This window comes from Cryptotermes secundus, unplaced genomic scaffold, assembly GCF_002891405.2.
Source record: "Cryptotermes secundus unplaced genomic scaffold, Csec_1.0 scaffold1765, whole genome shotgun sequence".
Taxonomy (NCBI): domain Eukaryota; kingdom Metazoa; phylum Arthropoda; class Insecta; order Blattodea; family Kalotermitidae; genus Cryptotermes; species Cryptotermes secundus.
Window position 1 is genome coordinate 9,680 of NW_019735486.1, and position 18,103 is coordinate 27,782.

Below are 18,103 nucleotides of genomic sequence, written 5' to 3' on the forward strand. Positions count from 1 at the left end.
GGTCCACAGTCTCTTCCAAAACAATTCCTCCACTTAATGCGATCTAGAGCTTTCTCCTTCAAATGACAGTATCCTCTTCTGTCCCCAAGGTCATCCAGCATCTTCTTACGTCTTCTTGTCACTTCTATCCGCCCCTCTATCTTTCCTCCAATAACTTTTTTAGAAGGCAGTTTCTGTGTAAAACATGACCAATCCAATTAGCCTTCTGTTTTCTTATTTCGTGTAGGATATTCCTCTGCTCACTGACTCTAATTAACACGCACAAAAAACTTAGACTTTAGTTCTGTTAGCAAAAGTATGATTGTGGTGCAGGATTAAATTACATGTTTGTGCCTAACATGTAGGATGTTTTTTTTTTTTATAGTTAATTTTGTGTGGCTGAATATATTTTTGATATCTCTTGTTCACCAAGCCAACCATCGAATTCCACCACTGAGACACATTCCACCAGTTGAAAAATAATGGCTGAGACGATATTTACTTCCACATGGCATGCCAGAATTCATTTGAACAACGTAAGGTTTCCTAAGGTGATTAACTTCTAATTTGTGGTTTGGCTCTCTCGTTTATTTTATCAAACACTCTGTGAATCCAACTAATGCCCTCAGAATTTAATTTCTGATCTATGTAATATTATTCTCTTGGTACCTAGGTTTGTATTCACATTATTCACAACGGTCATTATATTATAAATATCGATTCTTTTCCTCAATGTTTACATCTAGTTCCAAACATAAGTCCAAATGTTGTAATTTTGTTTTTGTGCCTTTATCATTAGAAGGTATGGCAAGCAAGAACATTGAAAATGCAGATTATTTTATTCACAATTATGATTTTTTATCTTGTGATATATTTTTTAACTTTAGCTTAATAAAGTGGAAAATATTGAAATTTTTGGGGTCACTGCTCCGAAAAAACAACCCCCATAACGACACCAAAGAGCTTTTGGGTAGGGGTGGGGGATTCAAAATTGAAACGATCTGCTTGTATGGTTGTATGTTTGTAACAGTCCTTTATATACTTAAACATTCCATAATTGCTGCTAATAGATCCCCCAGAACAACCAAAAGACTGCAGGTGATCCTAGTCTACATTTTATATGCTAGGCTACTTGTTTAGTCCCATGTTGTACTAAATGCTGGTGGTGCCCTTAAAGTGAATTATTTCGTGTTTCTACATTCGAGGTATTTTGACATATATCTTTTTCTGGTACTGCTGAAAATATTTGTGTATAAAGTATGTAAATATAATTACGTGATATAAATGCATATTTTATGGTTGTTTGAACTAAATTTTTCACTATGCAGAGGAGCCAGCGCATAAGGCTGACAACCTCATCCTCTTATGCGAGTCAATTGTCTACAAAATGTGGGAACCTCCACGGTCTGCTAGAGGGGCAGCTTTATCCTGCTTTTGTCTACTGTTTCCAAAATTCGTTTTCTTGATGTTCTTCGGAATTATTGGTGTCCTCCCGTGAAATCTATGCGGCCGTCATATTTTGAATTTCACATTGGCAAGAATATTTGAATAGACACCCATAATTTACGAAATTGGGATTCTGGATTCGGGACTACTACTTCTGGGTTGTAACGCCGAATAGTTTGGTAGTAATCCTCTGACGGTTAGGAGAATCCTATCGCCTCTATCTTCGTGATCAGGGTGTACCCTCCTGTACCAGGTCATGGAGGCCCGTAGGGTTGTGAGACATCGAAACTCCCACATTTTCTAGAAAATCAGCTAACAGATGGCGGTGAGGCTGTCAGTCTCACTTGCCGGCCGCCCTTTACCCCAAGGAAGATTCCTGGTACTCATTTCTGTTAGAGGATGAGTTGACCCCAGGCCCACAGTGCGGCTGGAAGGATTGCGTCAATTGAAAAAATTCAATGACCTCATCGGGATTCGATGTACCCACTGTACACTTCATTTTAATAAATTGAGCTACCATATTAATGTGATCATCACTCAATCTGGACTTCGTCATCGTTCTCCGAGGATCGACTTTTGCCCATACAAATTACCTTGAGCGTCTCATGTTCACAGCTACTTAGTTTTCCCCTCATTTTCACACATATCATCTTTCGTTTCAAAATACCCAAAGTGTAGATAATTGGGTTATCTATAAAGAATGGTACCACAGTGTTTAATGTTATAAAACTTTATTAACACAAATAATATAGATCACTTGCGAAAAAGTACCGACTTTCATAATTCATAATTTTATTTACATCCATAACTGTAAAATATACAATCGGATAAAGTCAAAGGGAATATATAGATTTAATAACAATCACACCTAACATAATCAAAGAATACATAAATACTTAAATATATTATATAAAAAACCACCAGCACATGCATTAACAGACAATTACAGTCATTTAATACATCTTACATATAAAAAAAACTCCTGAAGAGAGTAGAAGGCATTATGCAACAAATAACACTTCAATTTCCTCCTAAACACTTTAAAATCAGATACATTCTTTAACTCCATAGGAAGATTATTGTATAGTTTTATGCCCATGTTTATCACACTTCTCTTACAACGATTTGTATTACAATGTTGGGCATACAGATTATGTTTATGCTTTGTATTGTAATTATGCACATCAGAGTTCAGAGTTGTATAGATTCTATTTTTTATGATAAAACATAAAATCTCCAGTATATACAAAGAAGTAACAGTTAAAATTTCTAACTCACCAGTCAGTCTTCTGCAGGATGCCCTATTATCAACGCCCATAATGGCTCTTATGCATTTTTTTTGTACTTTAAAAACTGTATCTATCTCTTTACCTCCACCACCCCAAAACATAATACCATACTTAAATATGGATTCAAATTTAGTAAAATATACATTTCTTAATACCTGTAAACTAACAGAATTACGTAAGGATTTGATCAGATATAGAGCCTTGCTCAGCTTAAGGCAGATATATTGAGTGTGATTCAACCAGCTCAAATTTTCAGAGATATCAATACCCAAGAATTTCACCGAAGATGAATATACTAATTCCCTATTGAATAAACGTATGACCGGTCTGTTCCTAGAAGTAGATCCTTTTCCATGGAAAAATAATACTTTGGTCTTGTCAGTGTTAACAAAAAGTTGATTCACATTAAACCAACTTTCTAGTTGATCAATAACCTTTTTGATTTTTATATTTAAAGAACTAAGAGAGTTGTCACTGAACAATATATTAGTGTCATCTGCAAATAGTACAACCTTAGCCTGAGGTATAGCATGTGGCAAATCATTAATGAATAATAAAAACAACAGAGGACCCAAAACAGATCCCTGTGGAACACCATGTTTAATTTCCTTAAGTGACGAGGTAAAGGACTTAGAATAACAGGATCCATGGTCCTGGTGATAAATTTCTACATATTGGAATCTATTTGTTAGATACGAGGTCATCCACTAATGGATTTTTCCTCTAAGCCCATACAAGTCCAATTTAGTAACTGACAGACAGAAGGATGGTCAGACAGACAAGGCGAAGATAATTATCTTCGCCTTGTCTGTCTGACGTTCATCTATTATAATAGATGAACGTCAGACAGACAAGGCGAAGATAATTATCTTCGCCTTGTCTGTCTGACGTTCATCTATTATAATAGATGAACGTCTGCAAAATCTTGTTGCGAAAGCAGTTAAAGAACGGATTCTTTTGAAGGTGGACGAGGCTGGCTCGAAAGTGGAGTCATAACGTGCATATCTGGCAGTATTCCAGGAAAATTGTGCCCCCGTTTAAGGATCGGAAGCGGCGATGTTAAGCAATTCCCATTTAATTCGCAGCGTTTAAAAAATCTTACAGCCGTTATACGACAAAATATGGCTCGAGGATGCTCCTTTAATTATCTTGGAAATTTCTGAAAATTGAGATCTCTACTGGGAATAAAGTATTTTCAAGAATGCATGTATGTTTATTCCTTTAATTTCTTGTACACAATCTGTTTCTGACAATGAAGGCTTCCGACTGGAATTACATTTTTTGCTCTCTTAGAATGCACGTGTTCGTACATGCTTATACTTTTAATTTCTTGCAGCGGTCTGTGTTCCAAGCTACCCAGCCACATACGATCAAGGTTTTTAATCACCGGGACGAAAAATCAGTGACATCGTTATATTGATGATGATAAACTACACAATAGCATGTCGAGTGTTGGACACAAAATATTTTTCACATTTATTCTTGATCGTTGTCTTACTGAAATATCTTGAGGGATACGCGCAGTTTTCGTCGAAAACTTGAGCCAATCAATTTCATATAACAGTGGGCCTAAATGCCACACTCCGTCAAAATGCAGAACGTGTGCATGAAATGCAGGCAGACACACACTCTGGGTAAAGCTAACAGCGCTCGTGCATTGTTGATAAAGCTGTTTAAGTACGACACACGATGTTAAGTTATCTGGTCAACAACAAAAAAGAAATTTCTGAAGACACAATCTCAAACGATCACTGTATCATATGTCGGTGCTTTACATAAAATTCCGAATGACACTGCAGTTTGCGCATCCCTGGAGGGGTCGCGACGCCGGTCGGAGCTAATTTAGGATGTCGCCAAGAGGTGGCTCTGCGCAAAGAATACTAAAGCAGCGCATGCAAACTCCGGCAGGCACACGTGATTGTTGGGTTGTGCTGCGTGACAGCTTCAGCGGGCGTCTAGCGTCTGAGACGGGTAAGCCTCAACAATGCCCATCGTAATGTTGACAGTCAATTTATTCGCCCGTAAATGTTGCCGGCATTTTTTATATTATTCATTTGCTTTTTTGATAATGCTGGTGCACGATTAAAATTATATCAAATGGGTGAGACTGTTACTTAACATGAAAGATAATTCTGGACGCGACCACTCGAACTGTCGAGTCAAACGAACAACTACCGTATACTGGGAGAATCTCCTCCAGGTCATTAGTTGGACTTGTGTCGTTGTTTGCGATAGTCCCTAGGCTACAGGCCAGCATACTATGGTCATTAGATAGACCATGGATCGAGCATACAAACTCACTGACCGACAATAGAACCCGAAGAATACATTATGGCTCGAAGTTTACTAATACTAGTACCTATCTTTGGCCAGTTCATCCGAGTTCATATCCTCACGACCTATTCCTGCAGCATGTAATTTATTTTATGTTATCCTCCATTCTCCTTATCAGTCTCATATCTGTAGAAAATATGTAAGCAATTCTATTCTTCTCATCCAAGCTAGATAACCTACTCATCGTAACCTTTATTTTATCACCCTAACAATATCGTGTCCCTGTGTAGGTAATGTTATTTCGTCGTTACTTCATCTCCCTGTAATTCATATATTTTCCTGAGCGCTTGTTTTTCAAATATTAGCAATAAATATCCTTTCCTCAGCGTAAAGAGACCACCATTCACAACCACAAAAACTATTAATATTTTATATTTCTGAACTCGTAGTATTTTGAAGAACGAATGGCGTAACAGTTCTTGGCCTGAAAGACTTTTTACCTATGTTCGTCACGTTCATGTTGCAGAGAAAATGAGGAAACGATATCGATTGTTCACGGATCGATACATTGGCGTGACTCGTGCATGGTGGGCGCGGCGCTGACGTGACTGAGTACACTAAACCCCAAAATTTCTGTACTCTCAATCACATTCCAATTTTGCAATTCTGTAAATGGCAAAAGGTGTTCCCATGCTTAGATAATTACGCACTAAGCCATGAAGACATATGGGAGAGTGAATGTGTAGATCTCCTCTCGGCACTAGTTGGAGGTGAATGGTTAACTTCACGCCGCGGCCGCTATATCCCCGAGGAAATCGCCCCCGCTTCCCATTGGATAGGAGGCTGAGTGGTCCTGAGACCCGGTCTGGACTCTGTGGAGAAGAGAAAACCTTGCCTGTTGGGAATCGAACCCGGGACGTGCATCCCGTAGACCGTCAAATTATGTACAAGGAACTAACTAAACAGACCTGCTGTGTTCATCTGCTTACAGTGTCTTACTACCTGCATGGCAATAATTGTAATTCAGAAGTTTACACAACTAAAACATTTATGTCTAATACCAGAAGCTGACTTGAATACAACACACGTACCTGGTGCGGGAAACTGACCCACTGCTACGCATATAAACCCCTGCAGATGATACTGGCTGCAGTGTTGCTTCTGTCTAACTTATGGGCGATGCTACAGCGAGCCTCGTGCTGCACCAACATAGACCATCAATCCAGCGTGGAGTAAATATTTAACTTTACATTCTAAACATCCGTTTGGACATCGTCCAGTGCATCTCGTTTCGGGACTGGCTACGACACAGAGTGTTCATATTTTGTCACTCTTGTGACGTAATGCAGACGACGCTATTTTACAGATGCTGCACTACTATGTCGCATTCTGCCGGGGTTGTCATTTTGGGGAGATGGCTGTCTCTGTTCATCATGATGGTGCTAGCAACCCTGGAGTTTGGTAAGTCACGGAACCTGAATTATCTCCAAAGTGAATAATAATACTGCAATTAGGGTATGAGGATAGTTACATAATGCGCTTTATTTGGCAAAAGATTCATACAACCATTTTATTAAATACTTAATTGTAAGCAGACACTTGGGTGACCATGATATAGATGGAAATTTGTGAAGATATGTGGGAAGGATTTTAACCATTCCACACCATAGGAGCGAAAAGCTTACATGTTATCTAATGTCGGCCCAAATTTGGGGCTGGGAGCTGAATAAGGCACGTTAGCAAGAACTATCGTTTCTGTATGCATGCAACACATCGCTTCTAACAGGGAGGATATTAATAGGTGTAAGTAACATACACTGTCTTCGCTCGCTTGGAAGCCGGGATCGTGGGTTCGAATCCCACTCAGGGCATGGAGGTTTGTGTGCGTTTTTCTGTGTTTGTGTACAGGTAGAGACCTTGTGACAAGCTGATCACCCGCCCAAGGAGTCCTACTGTAAGTCTAAGATCTTGTAAAACCGAAGTGAAACGGAGAGTTTCATGGAGATAGGTCTAGGCCCAAGTGAGGGCTGTAGCGCCAATGAAAAAAAAAAAGTAGCATACACAAGCGTCCCATTTTCACCTGAAAGTAGAGAAACCCATATTCTTCTTCACGTGTTCACGGTCCTGTCGCTTGCTCGATTCAGAATTAGTTCTTAAATTACGAATGCTTTGACAGTTTGTAGGTGTTCTTGGACGAGGGATGGGCCTGTCGCAAAGAATTACCTTCACAGAACAACACAACTCAGAAACACTGACATGCGTCCACACTTCGTACCCACATCAGCGTTCGAGCGATCCGAGACCAAAAGCTCTCAATACGATCGCCAAAACAGCCTTCAAGAGGAATACAGCTCTTGGTCGACAGCATAAATGAATTTGAACAAAGCGGAGAGGGCAAACATCGTAACAGAGTTATTTTGATGGTTGGTTTATTAGTTAACTGCTCGTACTTAGAGACTTTGATGGTTACTTGATTGGTTGGTTGTGTAGTTGTTGGCTAGACTTTACGTCCACTCTATAAATTCGCCTACATTGTAAATGTTTACTTTTCATTAGCTAAAATTACCCTTGTTTCTAAACGTACTGTGTATCGCGCTTATTTGTTAAAGGGAAGGCTGTAAGGCATCGACTTCAGTGTAGAGAAGGTCACAATCGAATAGAAGCTATCGAAGAATTTGACTATTGAAAGCTGTCGAATAATTTGTATATTTACAAGAAACAACTGAATGAATATATTCGCTTTGAACATTGCACTAAAAAAATCGAATAATTCTATTCGCCTTATTCGGTCGAATTTAACAACTTCCGCTGTAGTTATGACACTCTCAATTCGGCGTCAGCTATCCTAATAATGGGGGAGAGTGTGGATGAGTTATTGGTAGTGATACTAACCAAAACTGATCCAAGATACTGACTCAGCTACCCCGGTGGAATGGAAATGCAGCGGAGGTACACAAGTAGCTCAATCCATCTTAACCCTGTCACTAGATACACGCGAGTGGTTACCTCTACTTCCAGGCGCTTTACTAACGGGGAAAGAGCCCCAGGTACCCATTTCATAGGAGGCTTGGTGGGCCTCAGGCCCAGTCTGGACTCTATGGCAAAATGAAAATTCGCAGCCTCATCTTATAATCTAACTCCGATTATTCAACTAACATGATATACACCACTTCATATCTTACAACCGAATCCCGAACGTCAGGCCAATTGTCGGTCACTATTTTTTTTCCTTGGCACTACAGCCCCAGTGGGCCTAGTCCTACCTCCATGAACTTCTCCGTTCACTTCGGGTTTTCTAGATCTTACACATTCGGTAGGACTCCTTGGGCGGGTGATCAGCTCGTCGCAAGGCCTCTACCTGTACACAAACACAGAGAAACGCGCACACACAAACTAAACATCCATGCCCTGAGTGGGATTCGAACCCACGATCCCGGTTTCCAAGCGAGCGAAGACAGTACATACCTTAGACCGCTCGGCTACCGTGACCGGCTGTCGGTCACTATATTGTCTGATCTACTCCATTACACCACTTATTATTGAACCCCAGTGGGGTCCAGCCCGTAGGCAGTCACAATACTGACCGATACTGACTGAGATATCTCAGCTTACCTCTTGTCTGGTCTATGCCTGTTGTAATGGAAACTCTCGGCGGTCCAGCCTGCAGCTAGCCGACCGATACTGACCGACTGAACTACCCCGGCTTGTGTAGAAGTAGAACCCACGAAGTTTCTCTAAGTTAGATCTACAAATAGCTAATCGGCTACATTGAAATAAGTCATATAGTGAAATCATTAGTGTACTTCTTTGTGCCATTAGCAATAAATAAGTAAATAAAAAAAAACTACAACAAACTCCGTGGCCTGCAATCTGCAAGCGAACTATACCTACCGAGCGACCGCTGCTTTTCGGCAAACTTAGTTCAAACTTTTTACGATAGAGGGTATCACGTGGTCAGCGCAACGGATCCCCACGGCCGTTAATCTCAGTTTTCTAGACCGGAGCCGATATTCCCTTGAAGTAGCTCCTCGATTAACCTTCCAAGGCTGAGTGGAGCCCGTTCCAGACCCACTACTTCTCAGAAAATCTTGTAGCGCCGGGAATCGAACCGAGGACCTCTGGATCTGTAGGCATGAACTCTGGCCACTAGACCACAGAGGCCGTCAAACAAATAAATAAACACATAAGCCTATTTCATACAAGACTGATACTCATATATTTGTGATAGCTATTCTGTTTTCAGCCGGTCACGGTAGCCGAGCGGTCTAAGGCATGTACTGTCTTCGCTCGCTTGGAAACCAGGATCGTGGGTTCGAATCCCACTCAGGGCATGGATGTTTAGTTTGTGTGTGTGTGTGTTTCTCTGTGTTTGTGTACAGGTAGAGGCCTTGCGACGACCTGATCACCCGTCCAAGGAGTCCTACCGAATGTGTAAGATCTAGAAAAACCGAAAGTGAACGGAGAAGTTCATGGAGGTAGGCCTAGGCCCACTGGGGCTGTAGTGCCAAAGGGGGGGGGGGATCTGTTTTCATTGATCTCCCCACCCCAACTAACATCAGAACATGGTGAAACTTTGGTTCCCTACTAGGGGTATGTTTAATTGCACAAATCGCCACAGGACTATTCCTCGCTATACACTACTGCCAGAATAGTTTAATTATGTTGCCGGCGTTTGGATGCTTTCATTCGATTCCCATGTTTCACATATTTTTTTTTTCGGTTGCCACTATTCGAATGGTTGCATCCGATCGCAGTCGTTCGGGTGAAAAACACAAATACCAGTTCGGCTGATCCATCCAACAGTTACATGGAATCATAGCCCCTTCATGTCTGCACCAGGGTACATGCATGTTAATTATGTAGGTAGCGCCACGCCACAGATATTGACTCTGCGTCGTGTAGATCCGATTGCTTGTTATGAAGCGAGCAGACAGAGGGAACACAGAGAGAGAGAGAGAGAGAGAGACGTTTAAATGGCGATTTCTCAGTTACATTGATACGTTTCTTTCATTGAGACGATTGATGAGAACGTTGAATTGGCAAGGATTTGAAAGGAAACGGCTGGTGCATATGTAAATACATTGTCTTTGCTTTACCATAGGACTAGAAAGGAACACCGAAAACCTTATCATTAGTTTGAAAGACTATTAAACCCAGAAGGGTGACGCAGAAGTGTCAACCAGTCAACCGTATATTTCCCATAACAGGCCGCTTGCTGAACTTATTTCTGAATCCCGTACATTGAATAATGCATGGCTCGAGATGACAAGTTACGTCCGTAGGGACAACCACCTCATTACTTGTGTCTAGTAGACATGCCGGCGTTCCTCGACGCTCCTTACAACGCGTGGTGCTGTGCTCATGGATAGGGCAGGCACAGGAGAACCAAGCGGTATCCTGGGCGGTACATTTTACAACCTCATTTTAGGCTGCTTCGCAACCATGTGGAACGTACATCAAGTTCGCTCAATTCGTCCATTCATACGTATGAAACAGCTCGAATAAAACGGGTAGACTTTTCATTAAATTTGATATGACAGTATTTAGAGACCAACTGTTGGACAGTTTTAATTTTATCGGGAAAGTTTAGGGACCATTCTACATGACGATTTTCATGCACTTCTGAGCGCATCTTATTAAATGTTTATCGAAAAAAAAAACCATGTTTGGAACAAAAGGTGAAAGAAAAAGAAAACATATTTTATTCCAAATGTGCTTTTATCGCAAGTCTTATAGTTTTTGAAATAATTAAACAAAAGTGACGCTACGTGCGCATTTTCAAACATGCATATTCAACAACAACGAAAAGAAAAACAATGGCCTCTGGAACACAATTGAGATTTAGAGAAAACTGTCTTTATTGATTTTAGACTGCGTTGAAAGCGAATGCGTGTAGTAACAGTGAGAAGCAATGCTTTAATGTTAATTGCTTCTTCGTTCAGTGTACCTCTAGTTTTCACTTCCTACCAACTTTACTAATTATTAAGTAATATCGAACAGCGACACTGGACTGTATTGTGGGTTTGCTATAGCTGAAGAGTTCGCCATAGTCTTATTATGACATTTATAACCCTTGCCGATCCAGCCTGTATGCTTTTATACGAGTAATATATATATATATATATATTTGTTTCTGCTATATGAAAATTAATTTCTGTTGCTTCTTTGTACAGATCGTGATTGAGTAGCAGAAAATTTGCTGTGGTTAATTTCACGATGATGTCAGTATCCAGACTTCATAGCATAAGAGAGGGCGATTGGTACATGATGAATTTGAAGGAATTTTGACGGAAACGGCCCTGGTCTGGTCAGGGTCATATTCCAGCATTTTCCTGGACTGAACAAGGAAACCCACAAAGGACCTCATTTAGGATAGCCTGTGTCCAGACCGAGAACAGAAACGAATACCTCCAGAATACAAATCTAGAGTGATACCCCTAGACCAGCCTGTTCTGTAATTGACGGTCATTTAAATATTGTGGCCTATGGTCCCGTTGCTAGGCAAAGAGCTCGAAACAAACAAGAGACAGAAACAGTTGCTATGCAGCGGCGCGGTAAACACTCCTGTACAATAATAGAGTTACTGTTACTGTGTTTTATACTCAATCCGTGCAAAGGGGTTACAAGGAAGGCAATTGGAGCGACCCAGGCAGTTTTCTATTAGCAATAATCGAATCTCGGATAAACCTCATTGGTTAAGATATGGCCACTGCGCAAATGACCCTGCGAGTGGTAAGAGGTGACGAAAAAGGAAGTCTCAAATCTGAGGCAGTAAAATATGGTCGCAGTCTCAAGGGACTCGGACCCAAGAAAGACTGCGCTGGCAAGAGCCAGCAGCATGTACAAACGACATACCCGTCCCCTCGTCAGGGAGGGCGCCCCCCCCAAAAAAACAAGACCGTAACTATCAAGCAGTAATAAATATCTTGGGGCTCGACACCAAGACTTACTGACTGACTGACTGACTGACTGACTGACCGTCAGTCGGATTGTGACTTTGAATTTGACTCTGACCCAGGTAGTTGAAAGTCCGGCTGTGGAGGGAAGATTTTATGTGTGCTGTAATTGCAGTGAGACTGTTATACTATTTACTATGTTAAAATCCGTTGCCAAGATAAGACTGTTAAAGACCGAGAAGACCTGGCGTGTCCTTGTGATTTGTAAAGTTCGGAGATCAGAGATATTGTTGTAGTTATTTGTAGTTACGACCAGTAAGTTGTCAATAAATCTGTTTATCAATCAGTACCCCATCTACAGTCACCCCTAAATCGTAACAGTATATTATGTAAGAATGTGAACATGGCTGTGAATTGCAAGCGCTGGTAATGTTTGTGATTCTGTTAACGGTACTCGGCAACGCCATTGCGAATGCTGTGACCGGATGACGCTGTATTTCTATGGATGTTTCTTTGACTATTTTCTTAACATCACAGTCTGTGAATTCCGGATTATTAACTGTAGACAATATTTTGATAAATCTAAGCTGTTTTTAATGGGGAGGGGGTTGCGGAATTTCTGGTCGGGTTGGCATTTAGGTTTGAGCCGCTCATGGTGTAGGGGTAACTTGTGACCGACCAATTATTGACTTTAATTAGCTTAAGTTCTTATTTACGACATGTGTGGCCCTAATGAATTCATACGAATCCATAACAGACCTATATAGGGTTCCAGCCTGAGTTTTCTCACGCTGGTCTGGTAGCGACGAAACCTTGACAGTCTCATTGCTGTAAATTAGTTAGGTACACAAGCTAAAAGGTAATTTTAAGGAAGGGATAGACGCCTCGACGGTTGGCATCAACGGCGGTACTGTGGAAATGGATCAGTACCGTAACCCTCATTGCCTGCATTCAGATGAATGTCACGCAAAACATCGGTCTCGGAGGAGAGGCAAATCTGTAGCTTCGGAGATCGGCAAGTGATGGAAACTTCGTAGCAAAAAAGATTCGAAGTGACCAGTTGAGAACCAAAGTGTAAATCTTAAGGAGCGTTATGTAGCAGTATGGCTGCAAGCCAAGAAATATAGAGAGATTATTCATCTTGTAAGAGGCCAGACAGGATAGTGCTTGAAGTAGCATTTCATTCTTGATGGCAGTAGTGTTGTAATATGAACATGATGGGGTGTTCAATAGTATTAGTTCTGTGGGTGCTGTGAAACAAATGTGCTCTTTTCGACTTCGAAATTGATAATTCTGTAACCTGTTCATTAGCAGTTCTTTCTATGTAGCACTTATCCTCCGTAATCCTTCACTGACTTTACCCACCATGTCAAAGTCCTGCAAATGTATGTTTCGAGCAAACTCATTTAAACCCTGAGGAAACTTCTGGTACACGAACCAAATATGACGACAGAGGGAGATTGAGTTCGGCCACGACGTTAATGAAGATTTCCACTAAAATTTTCAGCTAGTTTTCGTTTTTATTTAGTCTGATTCATGTAAGGGTTTAAATTAACTTTTTATTTTTAGAAATTTGAAGAATTTTCATAAAACTTGGTTTACATATACGACCTTTATACTCGTATATTATGCAAGTACTATTGTATGTAAGTTTCACTCACTGTAATTTATTTTAAGGACTTCTTTTCTCATGACTAATAAATTTTGCTTTTATATTGTCACGCGTTATTTACTAGGCACGGGGATTGGATTGATAATTGGATTTATTGAACGTTTATAACACGTAACTACAAGTAATTATAACATTCTCACTAATTTACAAACACTAAAGATCACTGTAACTACAGCACACATAAAGTCTGTCGGTCGGTCAATAGGTTAAATTGCTACTGGCCTTCCCTAGCACAGTTATTCCTGGCTTCAGTCTTCTCGAGATCCAAGGACAAGATTTTTAATCTCTCCTAGATATGTATGTCTTTCGAAATTGGGCCTCCTCTTCGACGAAGGAGGGATCAGTCTTTTTATGTAGACGCTACGTTCGTTGCACTGCAGTTTCAGCACGAGTATATCCGCGCTGTTACAGCATCCAGGTCACTATGGACCCTTTGTCACTGCACTGCACTAAGCAATATTTACACAAAATATAGAGAGGTTTTCTGCCAAAGCAGGCTTGTACAGCAGATAATGCCTTAACTCACGAAACTACTCTGAAACTGCAGTTAGTCAGCTGAATTGCCGTAGGCCTTACCGCCACCAAGTTTAAGCCTTTTGTACACGTACTTCCTACTCAAGGCTTCTCCTTGTCCAATACCACATACAAATTTGGATTTACCTGGTTTACGATTACTCCTGTCTGTGTGCTGCACAAATCATTTATATAGTCATATACGTAAGGAATTTTGAAAGCCATGTACAATTCGCGGACTTGTGTGCACCTGTCAAGGTCTCCAACAGCTCGGAATACTGTGTTCTCCAGGCGCTGCAAGTTCAAGAGGTGAGCGTCCGCCGCATACTCCAAGGGGGGACAGGCATAAGTCTAATTGACATAATCAGATCTTTATAAAATGTACTTTTAATATTTGTACTTAAACGCGAACCTTTGAATAGAGAATAGGTTCTTATGTACGTGCGCAAGGCCTGGACTACAGTCCTGTCAATATGGTGTTTCCATGTCACCATCTAGAAGGTGACACCACGATATGTTAAATTATTTACAAACTGAATGTCTCGTCCGTTTAGTTGTAGTACATCGTCATAGACTTTAAGTCTTCTGGAGATATAGATCGCCTGAGCTTTCCCTTCATTGATCTTTATGTTCCAGCGCCCACACCACGAATTCACTGTAGTGAGCCCGCGTTGCAGTTTGCGAAGAACACGACGTTCTTGTTTCTCTGGCGCGTAAATACAGGTATCGTCCACGAACAGAGCAAGACGAGTTCCAGGTGCCGCGGGAGCATCATTTATATATAGACTGTACAATACTGGTGCAAGGACGGAACCTTGAGGAACACCTGCCACTATTTTTGTTGGCGTAGAAAATTCGCCTTCTACGAAGACTTCAAATTTTCTCTCAATGAGAAAAGGAGTAATTGTAGCTGAACGAGAGTTTTCAAAAATTCTAATTCTGACAATTTACATTGTAGGCCAGAGTGCCACGTTGTGTCGAAGGCTTTCTCGGTTTCTGAAAACACAGCAGCTGTCGACATATTATTGTTGAAATTTAGGGTGATGTCATCCCTCAGTCTCATACATTGAAGTGTCGTACTGTGATGTGATAGAAAGCCAAACTTACTTGAGTTTAGTAAGTTTCTTTCCTCGATATGTTTTTGGATTCTTCTTAAAATCAGCTTCTCGAATAGTTTGCCCGTAGTGGACAAGAGGCTTATCGGAAGTAAATTTGGGAGAAATTTTGAATACATAAATTCTGTTCATCAACATCCCTTGCTATATAGCCTCGGAACGGACCGCATAGAAGACACCGACTCAAACAGCTCCTCTGTTGTTGCATGACGTGTAAGCGAGCCATTACGTAGAGGCGGGGGCGGGGGTTCAGTCATCATGTCATAATATCTTGGGCTCTGTAACAGGTTTTCATGAAACTATGGATATGACAATTGTGTTATATTCCTGTCAGTACCATGTGTAATTTTCTTCCCTTTAAAGCGTTTTAAGGTTAATAGTAATTAGGGCTTAAATGAATCTTGGTACATCTAACTAAGTGTTCACCAGAGAGAAAAATAACTTGAATACAATTTGTACATGTCCATATAATGTACACGTATGTACGTTATATCATACATTACTTCTGTGAAACATTGATTTGGAGGAATGCTTTGTGTACCATATAACGTGCTGGCCAAGCCTCAATTATCAACTTGATTTACAATCCAAAGCATGAGCCTAGACAGCAGACAGACTTCAAGCATAATTGATAATGCCACCCCAAGTGTGTATTTGCTCATCCTTGTTTCAGAATTTTGTGAGATAAACATTTTGTTTTCTTCCTGTCATCCAGTATTGGTACGGTAAAGGATGTACTGGCAGTGATGTATCAAGCAGGAAGCAAAATTTTGTCTAAATGAATCAATATTACACGTTTAAGTACAATTACGTACTTGCACTCCAGGGCTCGCTATCGACTGCTTCAAATGCGTGTCCCTGAACGGAAACTACCCAGCGTGTGACGATCCATTCCACAATAACTTCACCGCTGGGATTCTGGAGGCGCCATGCATGGGCGGACGCAAGGGACGCAACGGATTATTCCCTGCCACGGCGTGCATCAAGCTGGCAGGTGTTTATGATGATACTGGTGACCGAATCACTGTACGTGGCTGTGCACTGGACAGTGGTACGCTCACTACTGACACTGAAATCATTCGCATGTCCCACTGTGGCGGTTTCTACTTTGATGACAGGTAAGGTCCTCCAATACACATACGCCATAAATATCTGCTCAGGTGAAGTAGCGAAAACGAACACATTTATTAAAATATTTTGTATGTAAGAAATCAGAGGAGTAAATGCATTTTCCCGATTGATGTTTTCCATTTTAACCAGCTTCTTTAACCGTAGGGATTTGTTTTATGCATCGTTAGTACTTATTTATATACCATAGATAAACACAGGTGGTTACCACAAAAAGAAAACCAGATTGACTGGGCCAAGGCCATAATCGTATCTAAATCCAATTCTATAGCTTCCAGATTATCACTGCAAGAACGGTTGCAGTAATTTGATGGCGCCATGATAGCAGCATAATCAATGTCTGTGCATATTTTCACTAGTACCGATTCCAGCTACATGAAAGTTAACAGGTATGAGTTTCACCTGAGAGTTTTAATGCAGCTGGGATCTATGTCAATGAAACTTTAAAGATTTCCATAGCCACTGTGCTTGTAAACGTTGACACTCAAATAATTCAAAATTATATACTCGTAGATATGTAGGATCTGAGGTTCTCGCAGCTGTGGTTATGAAGAGTTCTGTCTTCTGGGATATAGCGCCTTGTAGGATCTTAGGTTCTCGCAGCGGTGGTTACGAAGAGTTCTATCTTCTGGGATATAGCGCCGTGTAGGATCTGAGGTTCTCACAGCGGTGATTACGAAGAGTTCTATCTTCTGGGATATAGCGCGGTGTAGGATCTGAGGTTCTCACAGCTGTGGGTATGAAGAGTTCTGTCTTCTGGGATATAGCGCTGTGTAGAATCTGAGGTGCTCACAGCTGTGGATATGAAGAGTTCTGTCTCGTGGGATACATCGCCGTGTAGGATCTGAGGTTCTCACAGCGGTGGTTATAAGTTCTATCTTCTGGGATATAGCACTGTGTAGGATCTAAGGTTCTCACAGCGGTGGTTATGAAAAGTGCTATCTTCTGGGATATAGCGCTGTGCAGGATCAGAGGTTCTCACAGCAGTGGCTATGAAGAGTCCTGCCTTCTGGGATATAGCGCTGTGCAGGTTCTGAGATTCTCACAGCTGTGGCTATGAAGAGTTCTGTCTTCTGAGATATAGCGCTACGTAGGATCTGAGTTCTCGCAGCGGTGGTTATGAAAAGTGCTATCTTCTGGGAAATAGCGCTGTGCAGGTTCTGAGATTCTCACAGCTGTGGCTATGAAGAGTTCTGTCTTCTGGGATATAGCGCAGTGTAGGATCTGAGTTCTCGGAGCGGTTGTTAGGACGAGTTATATCTTCTGGGATACAACGCCGCCGCGCAGGCCGTTGAAGGAGGCAGTAAGAAAAGCTTTGCTTGTGGCCTGCTTTCTGCCGGGTTGTGTTTGGCTTACTCTTCAACTGGAAACGTTGGTTGGCTTTCAAAGAACTAAATATGAGTATATCACAGAAGATACAACTATTCAATGTGTACATATACCGTATTTACGCATGTATAGGCGGCACACTTTTGCCAAAAATTCAAGAGGAAAACTGGGGCGCGGCTTATATTCGAAATCACAATTCATTAAAAAAAATATATATATATATTCATAATTAGTAATACAGGGTGTTCAAAGATCGAGGAAACCGGGGCAGCAGCGTAGAGCGGATGGAACGTTTCTCCGCGACTACTGTGCCCCTCACCGCTAGCGAGAGTGCAGTCGTGTCGCTGATACCCTTACATCAGTTTCTGTACATGCACACATTTATAAGAATACTGTAAAAAGATAACACAAACATACCGTGCTTTATAACAGGTGCTGAAAGTGACCCCCTTCCGCTTGCAA

General features: G+C 41.2%; 1 protein-coding gene across 1 annotated transcript in view; it reads left to right on the top strand.

Annotated features, from left to right (window-relative positions):
* Nucleotides 1-4,588: 4,588 nt before the first annotated feature.
* LOC111869464 overlaps nt 4,589-18,103 on the top strand; it is a 22,482-nt gene continuing 8,967 nt past the window's right edge. Inside the window, exons 1-3 of the mRNA XM_023861024.2 lie at nt 4,589-4,685; nt 6,355-6,449; nt 16,011-16,302. Coding sequence (XP_023716792.1) covers nt 6,368-6,449; nt 16,011-16,302 — 374 coding nt within the window. The 5' untranslated portion in view covers nt 4,589-4,685; nt 6,355-6,367. The remainder of the gene's footprint in view (nt 4,686-6,354; nt 6,450-16,010; nt 16,303-18,103) is intronic.